The following is an 18,543-nucleotide window of genomic DNA, read 5'->3' on the forward strand; positions in this document are numbered from 1 at the left end:
AATTGACCTTTGACCCCTAACCTAAGCGAAATCGGTCAATATGTCCTGAGGCAAAGTTGTAGTACTCATTGAGTACCATGAACCTGCAAAGTTTCATTCGTATCGATGCACTCACCTGGTCGCTTACCTGTGGGCAAGGGGGCCTTCAATTTTCGCCAATTTTCACGCATACCCTAATTGTTGGGGGCGCTGCGGGTAAAGTATTCCATATATCACAAAAACCGGAATGTATTTGATAGAGCATCACCTGTAGATCATTCGTGCCAAATTTCATAACCCTACGTGGGATAATGGCTTTTGGAATTGATTTCGCGTGAACGGTACCGATTTTGAAGGTTTTTCGGTTGTTGCCTGGGAACCAAAGCGTCCCTAGCAACCATCACAATTTCCAAAGCACTAGGTCATAAGATGCACCTACCACCCGAGTTTGGTCAAAATCCGCCCACGTTTACTACCAATTATGCTGATGACAAACGAACAAACATCCAAACAAACAGACAGAATTACTGACAATAAGGGTCACCTATTTCGGCGACCCAACAGAAAGAATAACAAAATCGACGAACCAATATACATGAAAAATCTTGTATTTTGCAAGTAACAACACTTTATGGCAGATAGTAAGAAGCTGGGGTGTTTTAAGCCTTGAACCACTCATTCACACTAAACCAGAGCAAGTATTGTATAAATGGTGCGACAAGCAGCTGGTGTTCAGCCCGAGGTTGGAGGGTGGAGGGGTTGAAGGGGCAGCACGCATGCGTGCGCATGTCAAAAGGGAGCCCAGCTTGTAGGCACGCTCCACTCCACTAATCCTAATGCAAGTGTCAGGGCCCGTTAGGGAGCCAATCGCCGGCCCTGATGTCATAACCTTTATGCAAGAAGTCCACGCAGAGCTACCCTTTCCCATTGGGCCACCATTTTACTTGGCAGCCTTGTCCAGCCTCAGTCCGGTTTCAGATGAAGGGAAATAGCAGACGAAACATCTTTACCCCATCTCGTACTATTTTGGTTCAAGCCCGTCCCCACAAGTGAGCCGTTCATCAGACAGCTTGACTCGAAACGCACTAATATAGGGAAATTATATTACACCCGACACGAGCACACGGACCATGCTTACTCGTATTTCTGACTGTTTCCCCTCTCTCATCCCACACAAACGTAACAAAATATGTACTTTAACCATGTCATTTTATTCGTGGGACAGAGGAGAACTATGTGAAGATGTTTGTTCGAGGTCGTCCCATTACCATGTACCTGCCATCTGATTTGGAAGGAAACTACATGCTGAACAATAAGGTTTCATTGCCGCAGGAGAAACTCAAGTTGGAGTGGGTGTATCCTGCTTATCTCACAATTTCCATGCAATGTCGTAGTTGTCTGGTTCGACATTCTGCGAGTGTTATAATTTTCCTGCAGTTCCATTATATCTTTACAATCAAGGTAAACCTTGACTCAACTGGAAGTTAGAACTCGGCCAAAAGCAACACTTATAGGCCACAGACAGATGTGCAGAGGAAACAAAGGGCTGATAAAAGAAGTCAGTTTTGAAAATACTTTTTCTGCCAAAATTCCTTCACTGGTATATGTATATCCACATCATTCAGCTTTGTGGTTTCACCTCTTTATTTAACCTACTAAATGATGATTATTTTATTTGCAAAGTAGAAGGGCACTCGGTAGAGCACATACCTCCGCCATGTAATGCCTGATCCACGAGAACATATCGGGCCCAATATATTTTTGAAATATCATGCTATATAGTACTATATCGTTTTGGCCCGATCTCTCCATGGTGAAGAATCACTTTTAGAATTAAACAATTCTCGTATACAGATCCGGATCTTCACCAAGATCGAATCAATTCTTCCTTGCCACAAACCCAACGCGTCCACCAAGGTTCATCCAATTCTGCCCACAACTTTTTGAGATATCGTGCTATATATCAGTTTTGGCCCTACCTCTCAATGGTGAAGAATCACTCAAAAAATTATAGTATCTGGATCCGGATCTTCACCAAAAATCTAATCAGTTAGTTCTTGTCACACACCCAACTTGTCCACAAAATTTCATCCGGATCCGTCCACAACTTTTCTGAGATATCCTGTACACAGACAAAGAAACAGACAAACAGACAGAAAGGGGTGAAAATATAACCTCCTTCCCATTCGGTGGTGGAGGTAATGAAGGCTCTAACATCTTTAAACCCCCATAGTATAAGTTTTTTTTCTTGTTCTGTTGAACAGCATTCATGACTTCATAACCCTTAAAGACACATCCGTGGATGTTTTGCTTCTCGTCTGGAAGTAAAACATTCGTGGATGCATCTTTAAGGGTACGGGGGAGAAGCCCCCACATCCATCTATGAGAGGAAATCAGGGAGGATTTTGTAATGAACACATAAGAGTCATGGACTGGAGAAATGTTCTGGCAAAGTAAAATTCCTTGACTCGAGACTGTCATGCTGTTTTCCACTTATCATGAGATATTCCTCAAATCGTAATAATGAACATAATACAGCCCTGTTATCGTACTCCCTTCCTGAAACTATGTTCTCATAATAATTCACCCAAAATCTCAAAAGGCACTGTTGTAACGTTTTCATTGGAGGTTCCGACTCAGGATTTGTTGCGGTGTAATGGAATCTCCATGTTTTTTGGCTTCATGTTGTCGGTTGGATCCTGAGCTTGGGGACGACATGTTTCTGGAAAATCCACACGTCTCTCCAACATATATTGGGAGGTTTGATGTCGTTCCTTCCTCGGGTCTCTCATAAACATTCTTGGATGACCCATCTATCCATCTATCTATCCATCCATCCATCCATCAATCCATCGGGACCATTCTCTGTGCAGAGCGTTGGTGTGCTGCCTACGCAGTCTCCTGGGCTATTGGGCACAATCCTGGACGGGTCACCACTCCGACGCAGGATAGGATACCAACAAGTTGGAACTCATTTTGCCGACCTCAGAAGGATGACAGACAGAGTCAACCCCACCTGGTATTAATTAAACAGCCAAGCATGATTTGAACTCAGGACACTAGGATCCCAAGCCCACCACTCTTGGCATTAAGCCAACACCAGGCATACCCATCTTGCAGACACATTTTTCTGTCCAAACTTTTGTTCAGGATTTTTTTCATCCCCAGATTCAGTGATGTGAAAAACGCTTAACTCCTGAACATCGTAGTTATTTATAACCCTCCAGTTATTCATAATCACCTTTTACACCAAGGCAGCAATTTCATCATCTGATGAAGTTGTGCAGTGCCCTCTTCTGGTGCCATCTTTCATCCTTTGTTATCTTGCTTTAAACTCACCTCTTAATGTTTGAACATTGATCAGTATGGATTTCCTGCAGACATTCTTTATCAAATATTTCATTTTGCCAGGATTTTAAAATCAGTCCATGTTTATTTATACGTTAGCCTTCCGTATTTTTCTTTTTTGGACTCATGAAATCAAAAAAAATTAAATGAAGAATTTAGGAGTTTACGAGCTGAATTTAAGCATTCGGCTTGCCAACTCCATTATATCATTTTGCATGAGCATTTTCTTTTCTTTCTTCAGCTTATCCAGTCTTGCTGAATCTTAAGGCCCATCATTTCCAAAGGATATCTAACTATCTGCAGCATACCAGATGCAGCAAAACGGACTCTTGGAGAGAGGGCTACCTCAACTTGGTTGCTGACTCAGACAATTGCAATTATTAAAATTCTTTAGATTTAGTCTTTAGATGAGAGAAGAAACATAATGATGTATTTTTGACTTTATTAAAGAAAATCCTTTCTTTCTACGTATATCAAGATGTCATGGCTGATTTTATGCTGGTTGTGCAATATATTTTCTGACAGCCCACCGTGGGGAGTTTAAGTTTCCACTTGGCTAAAACAGTTTTGAAATTACACATTTTTACGAAGAAATTGAATTACCTTTTGTTTTTCCTTCACTGAGATGCTTGTGCAGCTATGGTTACAGGGGAAATGATTGCCGCTGCAATATCCACATGCTGCCAACGGGAGAGATGGTGTATTTTGTGGCCTCTGTCGTGGTTCTTTATAATGTGGAAGAAGGCACACAGAGGCACTACCTCGGCCACAACACAGATGTAAAATGGTATGGTCATCGGGTCTTCCTCTTAACCTTGACTTGCTCATTTCACAAAATGCGGAACAGGTTTTTTTTTATTTATTCTGTCCAAACATATATTGTGTGTGTATATATGTGTATGTATATATGTATGTGTATATATATATGTATGTATATGTATGCATATATATGCATGTATATGTATGCATATATATGCATGTATATGTATGCATATATATGTGTATATATATATATATATATATATATATATATATATGTATATATGTATATATGTATATATGTATATATGTATATATGTATATATGTATATATATATATATATATATATATATATATATATATATATATATTGTTGTGGTTACCAAATTCGCAAACCACCATTCAGGTCCCTTAGGTGAGGTATCTCGGTAAGTACATGTGTAGTTAGGCCCAAACCCGTTGTCTAGTGGGAATACATGTCATTTATGCGTGCTGCGACTCTTCAGGATAGCCGTTTTTCTTTTGCTATCTTTATTTTGGACCAACCGCCATGATTACCACCACAATCACAACATCAACCACCAACCACAATGCCGCTTCACCACAACCGCCACGACCTTCCCGTCACACCTCGCAACCGTCGCATCGCCACCGTTCTTGCCCCGCTGTGGGTACCGGTGTTGGACTCGTGCAGGGCGCGCGCCGAACAGCGTGTACAAAATCACGGATTTTGTGCTTCAAAAACGGATCAAAAACGACACACGCCCACTTTTTGCCGTCCAATCGGTGAGCGAGGGGCGAATTGGCCCCGCCCCCAGGGCGATCGATATATGCAAATTTATGGATCAAAAAGCCTTCACGCCCACTTTTTCTCGGGCCAATGGGGAGCGAGGTAAAAGGTCGAAGGGAGGGGGTCAAAGTCGAGAGGCGGAGAGTAGGAGAGTAGGAGAGTCGGAAACAGAGAGTCAAGACTTCGCGGGCGGTGGAGTTGGCAAGAAGGAGCTGGTCGTCGTGTGCGTTGGAGTCGGAACGGAGCTGTGGAAAGGCAGCGACACCAGACGAGGGGGTGCTCGCGTCGGGAGCTGCACCCCAGGGAGGCCGACAGCGCGACCTGGCCGAGGTGGAGACGCTCGTCGCGGGATAATAAAAATCCTCTATACCCCGAGCATCAGCAACCCCCTCCTGTTTCCCCCCGCGCTGAGATAGTGCGACCAAGGGGGCCCCTTTCCCACCCCCTACCAGACACTGTCCGCGAGGCCCGCGGAGTTGAGGGGCCATCGCCGCTCCGCGTCTCATCACCAGACGGGTAGGCGCGACCCGGTCTCGGCCTCAGGCCCGCCTCATCCTTGAGGGTATTCTTTTCCTTGGTTTTGGGTATGTGTTGTCGGCGCCGTCTGTGAAGTAGAATTGTATAAGTGTTGCCGTGTGCTCGGTAGTCGGTATTAGCTCTGCATTGTATTTTCGCTTTTACATTTGCTTTTTGTGTAAATTGCATTGTGTCTTTTCTGTGTGCTTTTGGTGGAATTGAATGTGTGCTTTCCGTTCGTCGCGAATAAATGTGCTTTGTGTTCAACTGTTTCCCGCTTCGCTTCGTCATTTCCTTCATTGAATCCTCATCTTGCTTCACGTAAAGGGTTGGTAGTGGGCTGAATACGCCCGATAATTAATCGAACCGTTGAGGTCGACGATAACACCGCTCGGTAATTCTGATAGTACGGAACGGGTCGCTTAAGTGGCCCGTGTCCGAAGTCGACCTGCGGCGAGGTGCGATCGCCCGGTCTACCCTCCGCGTGGGTACTTAGGTAGGTCAAATTTGGCGAGCAACCCTATCCCACGCGGGGGCTGATTGGCTCGATCGCGGTGAGACCGAAAGGTCCACCCGTGACTGGTTCCCGGCGTTAGTCCGAGAGGGTCACGACTGGATTGTCCGTCCGGTGGGCGACGTGCCGCGATTCGAGTTACGTGGCCGTCAGCACGCCGGCGGGCGCGAATACTGCAACACTGGTGTCAGGTCGTGCGATACAAATCCATCGCCCTCCTCTCGGCACTGGTATCGGAGAACAGGAAAACGGGCTCTCCTGTCTCCGGCTAAATTCACGGGAATCGGTCCAGGGGTGAGAGAAGCGACCCCCGATTCCCTCCAAATTACGAGCGAGCTAAATTAACCCTTCACGAGAAGCAAGATGGCGTCTCAAGGCGAGCGGGAGCCGGGGGTATTAGAAATGGATGTAGAATGTGTAGAATCCATGGTCCAGGATGGAATCCCCGAGCAGGAAATGTTGATTGTGCAGGAACACGGACTCGCCCAACTGAACCCAGAGCCCGAAATGGGTGCGGCAGCGGCCGCGGTGTATGACACCTCCCCCCCCCTCTCCACCAAAACCCGCCGACCCTTGCTGAAACGGCTCACCCAAGCGCACCCGACATGGCCCAGCTATTCGCCATGCTGGCGGCAATGACAGCGAAAATGGATGCAAATACAAATGAAGTGAAAGTGAAGCGGGTGAGTGCCCTCGCGTGTGTGAGTGGTGAGGCACGCGTGAGTGAACGGCCGAGTGCAAGGGAAACCGTGTGTGTGAGAGAGCGGTATGAGAGGGAGATGTCGGTTGGCATGCGGGAGCACGCAGCCGCGTCTCCCGGTGTGAATGTGATGGAGTGGACCGTGTGCGTCGTAACACGCAGGTATGCGTGTGTGGAACGGAGACGGCGACAGAGGAGAGAAAGCCAGGTAGCGGCTGTAGTTGTTTCGGGGACCGTGCCGGGTTCACCCAGCAGTGAGCACGCGGTCCGTGCTGTGCAACGCACGAGACCGCCACGTGCTCCCTTGCGAGAGTGAAGTCCCGGTCCGGAAACGCCAGCGGTGGATTTGCCGATCCCGCGGACGGACAAAGTTTAGGCAGGTAAATGGATTTGGACCGGACGGGTTCTCCACGCGATCGTGTGTGTTAAGCTCCAACGGGCAAAGCACATGTGTTCGCGTGGGGAACCCCTCGAGACGTGGGGCTTGTGTTTTTTTTTATGCGCACGGTGACGTCATGGCTGCACGTGGGGTTGGAATCCGGCAGGAGGGGTATCTCTGCCGGATGGTACCGTCCAAGGAGGGACGAGGAACACGTGCAGCTGCATGACGTCACGGGCAGGTGTAAAGTGCGCGAGCTCTGAGTTGCCGCGCAGGTGCTGCGCATGAAAAAAAAAAAAAAACAAGCCTCACTTTCGGGTGCACAGGATTCCTGGGCAAGGGGTGGAAGACCCCCTTGAACCTGGGCACAGGATGGAAACTAGTTAGGGGGAAGGGTTAGCTTAGCTAGACCGACTTCATGGGGCAGGGGTAAGTCCTTATGGAGTCCGTGGAATGGATTAGTTAGAGGGATTGTAGCCAGCTTTAGGTTGGGAAATAAAATGGGATGATTAGAAGACAGTGACAGACTGGTGGATGTGTAGAGGGGACGTAGTTTAGCTACGTAGTGTTAAAATGAACGTGCTGTAGTTTAAGGGACGACGTGGGAGCACGAGTTAGTTAGGGGAAGTAGATAGAAGGATGGCAGAGTTCAGCGGTGTGTGTGTGTTGAAAAGTTGTGAGGTGAGTACATGATGAGTGAGTGAGGCCAGCGGGTCTGTGTGTGTGGAGTGAATGGGGAATGCATGGTGCGATGAGTGATTGGGGGGAGGAGTGACTCCCGCCCAAGGGACCCCGGGGTCAGAGTAAAGTGAGTTAGCTGGGTTAGTCAAATTGAAAAATGGAGGTCGTTTTGCTGTTGGTGGGAAAGTAGGCTCGAGACCCATTTGGAGGGGTGCAGGAGCCCTGTTGAGGGGCTTGGGAGGGTGGCTGCGAAAGAGCAGTATCGCTGAGTGGGTACCCCGGGCACCAGGCTAGTCGGCCGTGGTAGGCCAAGGGCCCATGGGGGGCCGGGATAGCGTAGTGGGCACGGGTGCGCCTGCTTGGTGCGGGGGCCCAGGGTGCCATTAGCCGCGTGGGCAGTGTTGTGGGCACGGGTGACCCTCGGAAAGGGGCCCGGGAGGCCGGCCTGCCACGTGTGCGTTTCAGGGGAGGTGCCATGGGGGGCACTCCCCGGTGTTAGGGAGCTGGTAGGCTCGGTGGCAGTGTAGTGCCCGGGGGTGCCATAGCGGGAGGTTCGGTAGTGCGTCGTGCCTGCCAAAGGGAGCCACGTGTCCCAGCCAGGAGACCGTGTGAGGGCACGGAGAGAAAATTGGGGGGCGAGGCCCGAAATTGTGAGGACACCAACACAGGCGACGGGAATCTGGGTTGTTAGAACCAATACTTTAAGCGAGAGGCGCTTGTTGAAAGCCCCGGGGTAGTTTAACAGTTAAATGGTTAGGGTAGATTAGGAGATGTACCCCTCCGCACCATCCATCCCCTCGCTCTCGTTGTGGGCCGCTGGACCCACTTTGGGTTAAGATCGCCGAACTCTGGGGAGGCCATTCTCAGGCTTCGTTGGGCCTCGACACAGGACGTTAGCTCTCCCTTATTCCCCTCCGGGAAGGGAACGTAGGGGTTGGGAGTAGGCTAGGTGACAGTATAGGTTAGCCGAACAAGGACGATAAAGGGGGTTAGGGGACGATTTATAGTGGGGGAAGTAAAAAAAAAAAAAAAATAAAAAAAAAAAAAGTTGGGGCTAAATTGGGGTTTGACAAATTAAGGGAGTGGGTATGTACAGTGACAGGCAAAGGCGATAGGTTGGGAGGGAGACAGGTAGGTAGGTCCGAGCCCGCCTTCCAAGTGGCCAGCACCACCGCACTCCCTCCACCAACCTCCACTGAACGGCAAAGGCTGGCCAACTTCATCGGCTGGCCGTGTTTTGCTTCAAGGCAGAGGCCGGCCAACTTCATCGGCAGCTGTTGTTTTGCTGCAAGGCCTGTGCCATCGGCTGGCCGTGTTTTGCTTCAAGGCCTGTGCCGGCCGGATCATCTGCAGCTGTGGTACTTCAAGGCCTGTGCCGGCCAGTTCATCTGCCGGCTGTGTTTGCCTGCAGCGGCCTTCTTCTGCGGGCTGTGTTGCCTGCACCTTTGCCATGCCATGCCCACTGCCCACGTTCACCAGCCCCGTTCAATTTTTGCTTTGCCCCCCCCTGTTCATTGCCATGTGCGCCAGGATCGTAAAAGCAACAGTTCGCAAGCTGCAAGAACTGCCCTGTTGGCAGCTACAACACGGGCCTGCAGTGGCGGCCCGTGCACCGTGTTTGTGTTCATCCATCCATTCGTTGTGTTCATTGCGTGTGCCACTTGAGCTGGCACGGAGACTGCGTTTGTGCAGCCCATGCACCGTTGTGGTTCACTGCGTTCAGTTCAAAAGGGAAGGCCTTGGACTGCGTGTGAGCAGCCAGCCACGTTCCCTGTCACCTGCATTGTTTGAGCCAGAGACTGCATGCGGGCAGCCTGGCTCCCTGCTAACTGCTTTTCTTTTGCAGAGTTCATTGATCCTGGGCCATGGTTTAGTGTAAAATTTGTAAGTTAAGGTTAAGATGTATTGTACTGTACATATGAGTGCGCCCCCGGCATGTATGTCTTAGCGCCGGCAATTTTATTTAAGTCGTCCGTGTGAGTGAGTTTGTTTAGGTAGTTACGCAGCCCTCAGGTTATTTATTTTGGGGACACGAATACCATGAATGTCGCACTCAGGGATCCGTAGGGAAAATGTACTAGGGGAAAACTACACATGATGGCACACGAAAATTTGACGACTCAGGACGAGTCTGTAAAAAGGGGAGGGGGTAGTGTTGTGGTTACCAAATTCGCAAACCACCATTCAGGTCCCTTAGGTGAGGTATCTCGGTAAGTACATGTGTAGTTAGGCCCAAACCCGTTGTCTAGTGGGAATACATGTCATTTATGCGTGCTGCGACTCTTCAGGATAGCCGTTTTTCTTTTGCTATCTTTATTTTGGACCAACCGCCATGATTACCACCACAATCACAACATCAACCACCAACCACAACGCCGCTTCACCACAACCGCCACGACCTTCCCGTCACACCTCGCAACCGTCGCATCGCCACCGTTCTTGCCCCGCTGTGGGTACCGGTGTTGGACTCGTGCAGGGCGCGCGCCGAACAGCGTGTACAAAATCATGGATTTTGTGCTTCAAAAACGGATCAAAACGACACACGCCCACTTTTTGCCGTCAATCGGTGAGCGAGGGGGCGGGTGGCCCCGCCCCCAGGGCGTCGATATATGCAAATTTATGGATCAAAAGCCTTCCACGCCCACTTTTTCTCGGGCCAATGGGAGCGAGGTGAAAGGTCGAAGGGAGGGGGTCAAAGTCGAGAGGGCGGAGAGTAGGAGAGTAGGAGAGTCGGAAACAGAGAGTCAAGACTTCGCGGGCGGTGGAGTTGGCAAGGAGCTGGTCGTCGTGTGCGTTGGAGTCGGAACGGAGCTGTGGAAAGGCAGCGACACCAGACGAGGGGTGCTCGCGTCGGGAGCTGCACCCAGGGAGGGCCGACAGCGCGACCTGGCCGAGGTGGAGGACGCTCGTCGCGGGATAATAAAATCCTCTATACCCCGAGCATCAGCAACCCCCTCCTGTTTCCCCCCCGCGCTTAGATAGTGCGACCAAGCGGGCCCCTTTCCCACCCCCTACCAGACACTGTCCGCGAGGCCCGCGGAGTTGAGGCGTCATCGCCGCTCCGCGTCTCATCACCAGACGGGTAGGCGCGACCCGGTCTCGGCCTCAGGCCCGCCTCATCCTTGAGGGTATTCTTTTCCTTGGTTTTGGGTATGTGTTGTCGGCGCCGTCTGTGAAGTAGAATTGTATAAGTGTTGCCGTGTGCTCGGTAGTCGGTATTAGCTCTGCATTGTGTTTTCGCTTTTACATTTGCTTTTTGTGTAAATTGCATTGTGTCTTTTCTGTGTGCTTTTGGTGGAATTGAATGTGTGCTTTCCGTTCGTCGCGAATAAATGTGCTTTGTGTTGAACTGTTTCCCGCTTCGCTTCGTCATTTCCTTCATTGAATCCTCATCTTGCTTCACGTAAAGGGTTGGGAGTGGGCTGAATACGCCCGATAATTAATCGAACCGTCGAGGTCGACGATAACACCGCTCGGTTATTCTGATAGTACGGAACGGGTCGCTTAAGTGGCCCGTGTCCGAAGTCGACCTGCGGCGAGGTGCGATCGCCCGGTCTACCCTCCGCGTGGGTACTTAGGTAGGTCGAATTTGGCGAGCAACCCTATCCCACGCGGGGGCTGATTGGCTCGATCGCGGTGAGACCGAAAGGTCCACCCGTGACTGGTTCCCGGCGTTAGTCCGAGAGGGTCACGACTGGATTGTCCGTCCGGTGGGCGACGTGCCGCGATTCGAGTTACGTGGCCGTCAGCACGCCGGCGGGCGCGAATACCGCAACAATATAAATATATATATATATATATATATATATATATATATATATATATATATATATATATATATATATTGTTGTGGTTACCAAATTCGCAAACCACCATTCAGGTCCCTTAGGTGAGGTATCTCGGTAAGTACATGTGTAGTTAGGCCCAAACCCGTTGTCTAGTGGGAATACATGTCATTTATGCGAGCTGCGACTCTTCAGGATAGCCTTTTTTCTTTTACTATCTTTATTTTGGACCAACCGCCATGATTACAACCACAACATCAACCACCAACCACAACGCCGCCTCACCACAACCGCCACGACCTTCACGTCACACCTCGCAACCGTAGCATCGCCACCGTTCTTGCCCCGCTGTGGGTACCGGTGTTGGACTCATGCAGAGCGCGCGTCGAACAGCGTGTACAAAATCACGGATTTTGTGCTTCAAAAACGGATCAAAAACGACACGCCCACTTTTTGCCGTCCAATCGGTGAGCGAGGGGCGATTTGGCCCCGCCTCCAGGACGATCGATATATGCAAATTTGTGGATCAAAAAGCCTTCACGCCCACTTTTTCTCGGGCCAATGGGGAGCGAGGTGAAAGGTCAAAGGCAAAGCTACGGGGGGATAAAAGGACCGTGTTCGTCAGTCAGAGCAGAGTGTGGAAGTCTGGAGCCCGAAGCCTGCAGTAGCTGGAGAAGCTGAAGAGAGTCGAACGAGGAGAGCCCAAAGAAGAGTCCAGGGTGGAGAGTCCAGAGGCGGAGAGGCGGCAGCGGCGAAGGCAGACGAGGGGGTGCTCGCGACGGTGCCGGGAGCTGCACGCCCGAGGAAGGCCGGCAGCGCGACCTGGCCGAGGTGGAGACGCACACCAGGGATAATAAAGATCCTCTATACCCCGAGCATCAGCAACCCCCTCCTGTTTCCCCCCGCGCTGAGATAGTGCGACCAAGGGGGCCCCTTTCCCACCCCCCTGCCAGACACTGTCCGCGAGGCCCGCGGAGTGAGGCGCCATCGCCGCTCCGCGTCTCATCACCAGACGGGTCGGCGCGACCCGGTCTCGGCCTCAGGCCCGCCTCATTCTTGAGGGTATTTCTTTTCCTTGGTTTTGGGTATGTGTTGTCGGCGCCGTCTGTGAAGTAGAATTGTATAAGTGTTGCCGTGTGCTCGGTAGTCGGTATTAGCTCTGCACTGTGTTTTCGCTTTTACATTTGCTTTTTGTGTAAATGGAATTGTGTTTTTCTTTTTTTTGTGTGCTTTTGGTGGAATTGAATGTGTGCTTCCCGTGTGCCGCGAATAAATGTGCTTTATTATTGAACTGTTCTCCCGCTTCGCTTCGTCTTTTTCTCCCATTGAATCCTCATCTTGCTTCACGTAAAGGGTTGGTAGTGGGCTGAATACGCCCGATAATTAATCGAACCGTCGAGGTCGACGATAACACCGCTCGGTTATTCTGATAGTACGGAACGGGTCGCTTAAGTGGCCCGTGTCCGAAGTCGACCTGCGGCGAGGTGCGATCGCCCGGTCTACCCTCCGCGTGGGTACTTAGGTAGGTCGAATTTGGCGAGCAACCCTATCCCACGCGGGGGCTGATTGGCTCGATCGCGGTGAGACCGAAAGGTCCACCCGTGACTGGTTCCCGGCGTTAGTCCGAGAGGGTCACGACTGGATTGTCCGTCCGGTGGGCGACGTGCCGCGATTCGAGTTACGTGGCCGTCAGCACGCCGGCGGGCGCGAAATCCGCAACACTGGTGTCAGGTCGTGCGATACAAATCCATCGCCCTCCTCGCGGCACTGGTATTGGAGAACGGGACAACGGGCTCTCCTGTCTCCAGCGAAATTCACGGGAATCGGTCCAGGGGTGAGAGAAGCGACCCCCGATTCCCTCCAAATTACGAGCGAGCTTAATTAACCCTTCACGAGAAGCAAGATGGCGTCTCAAGGCGAGCGGGAGCCGGGGGTATTGGAAATGTATATGTGTAATAATGTAGAATCCATGGTCCAGGATGGAATCCCCGAGCAGGAAATGTTGATTGTGCAGGAACACGGACTCGCCCAACTGAACCCAGAACCTGAAATGGGTGCGGCAGCGGCCGCAGTGTATGACACCTCCCCCCCCCTCTCCACCAAAACCCTTCCCCAACCCTTGCCGAAACGGCTCAGCTGAGTGCATCCAACATGGCCCAGCTATGCGCCATGCTGGCGGCAATTAACGAAAAGATGAATGCGAAAATGATCGAAAAAATGGATGCAAATACAAACGAAATGAAAGACATGAACAAGCAAATAAACGGAATGGAAGCAAACATGAAGGAAGAAATGAAAAAGCTCCGGGGGGAGACGCAGAACATGGGCCGATGCCTGCAGGCGGGCATGAAGGCCGTGACAAAGGAAATAATAGTTGAGACAAGGGAGGTAAAGGGTGAAGAGTTGGCAGAGACACGGGAGATAGAAAAAATAGAGGAAAGACTGCACGAGGAAGACGGGGTAAGTGACGCACACACACACACGGAGGTCGTGGAGGACAATGGGGGTGAGCTCGCGGAGCGTGCAGGGACCCGGTGCGAGCAGCTGGATGGCCTCCTCCAGGAACAAGGGGAGGGAGTCTGCCCCCTTGAGGCGAGTCACGACCAGGTGAGTTCGGTCGTGCTTTGCGAGGTTGAGAGGACGGGTGCTGTGGACGGATGCACGGAGAGCTTGGGGGGTATAGAGGCCCCGGAGACCCTTGTGGGGACACGAATCCCCAGTGTGGTTGTCCCTGTGTGTGTGGTGCAAGGTGTGAGTGCGTCCCCGTGTGTGGAAGCGACCCCGTGTGTGAGTGGTGTGGTGGCGATGGTGCCGGAGTACGTGCTTCCCAGCACGCCGTGTGTGGATGAGGCACGGAGTGTGAGTGAGGCACCGCGGGTTAGTGCCCCCGCGTGTGTGGGTGAGGCACCGTGTGTGGAAGAGACCGCGTGTGTGTGTCGTCGTGTGTATGAGTGAGGAACGAGTGAGTGGAAGGCCGCGAGTGCGTGGAGCCACGTGTGCGAGTGAGGCACGCGTGAGTGAACGGCCGTGTGCAAGGTCGCTGTGTGCAAGGGAGACCGTGTGTGTGAGAGAGCGGTATGAGAGGGAGTTGTCGGTTGGCATGCGGGAGCACGCAGCCGCGTCTCCCGGTGTGAATGTGATGGTGTGGACTGTGTGCGTCGTAACACGCAGGTATGCGTGTGTGGAATGGAGACGGAGACGGCGACAGAAGAAAGAAAGCCGAGTAGCGGCTGTAGTTGTTTCGGGGACCGTGCCGGGTTCACCCAGCAGTGAGCACGTGGTTCGTGCTGTGCAACGCACGAGACCACCACGTGCTCGCTTGCGAGAGTGAAGTCCCGGTCCGGAAACGCCAGCGGTGGATTTGCCGATCCCGCGGACGGACAAAGTTTAGGCAGGTAAATGGATTTGGACCGGACGGGTTCTCCACGCGATCGTGTGTGTTAAGCTCCAACGGGCAGAGCACATGTGTTCGCGTGGGGAACCCCTCGAGACGTGTGGCTTGTTTTTTTTTTTTTTATGCGCACGGTGACGCCATGGCTGCACGTGGGGTTGGAATCCGGCAGGAGGGGTATCTCTGCCGGATGGTCCCGTCCAAGGAGGGACGAGGAACACGTGCAGCTGCATGACGTCACGGGCAGGTGCAAAGTGCGCGAGCTCTGAGTTGCCGCGCAGGTGCTGCGCATGTAAAGAAAAAAAAAAAAAGAACAAGCCTCACTTTCGGGTGCACAGGATTCCTGGGCAAGGGGTGGAAGACCCCCTTACCTGGGCACAGGATGGAAACTAGTTAGGGGGAAGGGTTAGCTTAGTTAGACCGACTTCATGGGGCAGGGGTAAGTCCTCATGGAGTCCGTGGAATGGATTAGTTAGAGGGATTGTAGCGAGCTTTAGGTTGGGAAATAAAATGGGATTTATTTGAAGACAGTGACAGACTTGTGAGTGTGTAGTGGGGACGTAGCTTAGCTACGTAGGTTAAATGGAACGTGCTATAGTTTAAGGGACGACGTGGGAGCACGAGTTAGTTAGGGGATGTAGTTAGAAGGATGGCAGAGTTCAGTGGTGTGTGTGTGGAAGAGTTGGTGAGTGAAGTGGAAGCATGTGCTTGGTGAGTCGTGAGGTGGAGACATGAGTGAGTGAGGCCAGCGGGTCTGTGTGTGTGTGTGTGGAGCGAATGGGGAATGCATGGTGCGATGAGTGATTGGGGGGAGGAGTGACTCCCGCCCAAGGGACCCCGGGGTCAGTGTAGAGTGAGTTAGCTGGGTTAGTCAAATTGAAATATGGAGGTCGTTTTGCTGTTGGTGGGAAAGTAGGCTCGAGACCCATTTGGAGGGGTGCAGGAGCCCTGTTGACGGGCTTGGGAGCGTGGCTGCGAAAGGTGAGTATCGCTGAGTGGGTACCCCGGGCACCAGGCTAGTCGGCCGCGGTAGGCCATGGGCCCATGGGGGGGCCGGGATAGAGTAGTGGGCACGGGTGCGCCTGCTTGGTGCGGGGGCCCGGGGCGCCATTAGCCGCGTGGGCAGTGTTGTGGGCACGGGTGACCCTCGGAAAGGGGCCCGGGAGGCCGGCCTGCCACGTGTGCGTTTCAGGGGAGGTGCCATGGGGGGCACTCCCCGGTGTTAGGGAGCTGGTAGGCTCGGAGGCAGTGTAGTGCCCGGGGGTGCCCTCGCGGGAGAATCGGCAGAGGGTCGTGCCTGCCAAAGGGAGCCACGTGTCCCAGCCAGGAGACCGTGTGAGGGCACGGAGAGAAAATTGGGGGGGCGAGGCCCGAAATTGTGAGGACACCAACACAGGCGACGGGAATCTGGGTTGTTAGAACCAATAGTTTAAGCGAGAGGCGCTTGTTGAAAGCCCCGGGGTAGTTTAACAGTTAAATGGTTAGGGTAGATTAGGAGATGTACCCCTCCGCACCATCCATCCCCTCGCTGTCGTTGTGGGCCGCTGGACCCACTTTGGGTTAGATCGCCGAACTCTGGGGAGGCCATTCTGAGGCTTCGGTGGGCCTCGACACAGGACGCTAGCTCTCCCTTGTTCCCCTCCGGGAAGGGAACGTAGGGGTTGGGAGTAGGCTAGGTGACAGGATAGGTTAGCCGAACAAGGACGATAAAGGGGGTTAGGGGACGATTTATAGAGGGGAAGTAAACATAAAAGTAAAAATAAAAAATAAATAAGTTGGGGCTAAATTGGGGTTTGGACAAACTAAGAGAGTGGGTATGTACAGTGACAGGCAAAGGCGATAGGTTGGGAGGGAGACGGGTAGGTAGGTCCGAGCCCGCCTTCCAAGTGGCCAGCACCACCGCACTCCCTCCACCAACTTCCACTGACGGCAAAAGCTGGCCAGCTTCATCTGCTGGCTGTGTTGCTGCAAGGCCTGTGCCGGCCAGTTCATCTGCTGGCTGTTTTTCTTCGAGGCCTGTGCCGGCCTGGTTCTGCGGGCTGAGTTTGCCTGCAGCGGCCTTCTTCTGCGGGCTGTGTTTGCCTGCTGCCTTTGCCATGCCATGCCCACTGCCCCTGTTCACCAGCCCCCATTCAATTTTTGCTTTGCCCCCCCTGTTCATTTCCATGTGCGCCAGGATCAAGGCAACAGTTTGCAAGCTGCAAGAACTGCCCTGTTGGCAGCTACAACACGGGCCTGCAGTGGCGGCCCGTGCACCGTGTTTGTGTCCATGCATCCATTCGTTGTGCTCATTGCGTGTGCCACTTGAGCTGGCACGGAGACTGCGTTTGTGCAGCCCATGCACCGTGGTCGTTCACTGCATTCAGTTCAAACCGTTCATGTATCCATTCGTTGTGCTCATTGCGTGTGCCACTTGAGCTGGCACGGAGACTGCGTTGTGCAGCCCAAGCACCGTTGTGGTTCACTGAGTTCAGTTCGGGGGGGAGGGCCTTGGACTGCGTGTGAGCAGCCAGCCACGTTCCCTGTCACCTGCATTGTTTGAGCCAGAGACTGCATGCGGGCAGCCTGGCTCCCTGCTAACTGCTTTCTTTTTGCAGAGTTCAATGATCCTGGGCCATGGTTTAGTGTAAAATTTGTAAGTTAAGGTTAAGATGTACTGTAAATATGAGTGCGCCCCCGGCATGTATGTCTTAGCGCCGGCAATTTTATTTAAGTCGTCCGTGTGAGTGAGTTTGTTTAGGTAGTTACGCAGCCCTCAGGTTATTTATTTTGGGGACACGAATACCATGAATGTCGCACTCAGGGATCCGTAGGTAAAATGTACTAGGGGAAAACTACACATGATGGCACACGAAAATTTGACGACTCGGGACGAGTCTGTAAAAAGGGGAGGGGGTAGTGTTGTGGTTACCAAATTCGCAAACCACCATTCAGGTCCCTTAGGTGAGGTATCTCGGTAAGTACATGTGTAGTTAGGCCCAAACCCGTTGTCTAGTGGGAATACATGTCATTTATGCGAGCTGCGACTCTTCAGGATAGCCGTTTTTCTTTTACTATCTTTATTTTGGACCAACCGCCATGATTACAACCACAACATCAACCACCAACCACAACGCCACCTCACCACAACCGCCACGACCTTCACGTCACACCTCGCAACCGTAGCATCGCCACCGTTCTTGCCCCGCTGTGGGTACCGGTGTTGGACTCATGCAGAGCGCGCGTCGAACAGCGTGTACAAAATCACGGATTTTGTGCTTCAAAAACGGATCAAAAACGACACACGCCCACTTTTTGCCGTCCAATCGGTGAGCGAGGGGCGATTTGGCCCCGCCTCCAGGACGATCGATATATGCAAATTTGTGGATCAAAAAGCCTTCACGCCCACTTTTTCTCGGGCCAATGGGGAGCGAGGTGAAAGGTCAAAGGCAAAGCTACGGGGGGATAAAAGGACCGTGTTCGTCAGTCAGAGCAGAGTGTGGAAGTCTGGAGCCCGAAGCCTGCAGTAGCTGGAGAAGCTGAAGAGAGTCGAACGAGGAGAGCCCAAAGAAGAGTCCAGGGTGGAGAGTCCAGAGGCGGAGAGGCGGCAGCGGCGAAGGCAGACGAGGGGGTGCTCGCGACGGTGCCGGGAGCTGCACGCCCGAGGAAGGCCGGCAGCGCGACCTGGCCGAGGTGGAGACGCACACCAGGGATAATAAAG

The 18,543-nt window shown here is 52.1% G+C and overlaps 1 protein-coding gene across 9 annotated transcripts in view; it reads left to right on the forward strand.

The window, feature by feature from the left end:
- The window catches only part of LOC147020586 (echinoderm microtubule-associated protein-like 2), a 138,681-nt gene that overhangs the window by 76,575 nt on the left and 43,563 nt on the right, over nt 1–18,543 (forward strand). For all 9 annotated transcript variants that reach the window (XM_085896041.1, XM_085896043.1, XM_085896044.1 and 6 more), the window contains 2 exons: nt 1,205–1,334; nt 3,965–4,114. In XM_085896041.1, the coding sequence (XP_085752167.1) occupies nt 1,205–1,334; nt 3,965–4,114 (280 nt within the window). The remainder of the gene's footprint in view (nt 1–1,204; nt 1,335–3,964; nt 4,115–18,543) is intronic.

This window comes from Eptatretus burgeri, chromosome 9 (genome assembly GCF_056783735.1).
Source record: "Eptatretus burgeri isolate ZD-2024b chromosome 9, Ebu_testis_v1, whole genome shotgun sequence".
Taxonomy (NCBI): domain Eukaryota; kingdom Metazoa; phylum Chordata; class Myxini; order Myxiniformes; family Myxinidae; genus Eptatretus; species Eptatretus burgeri.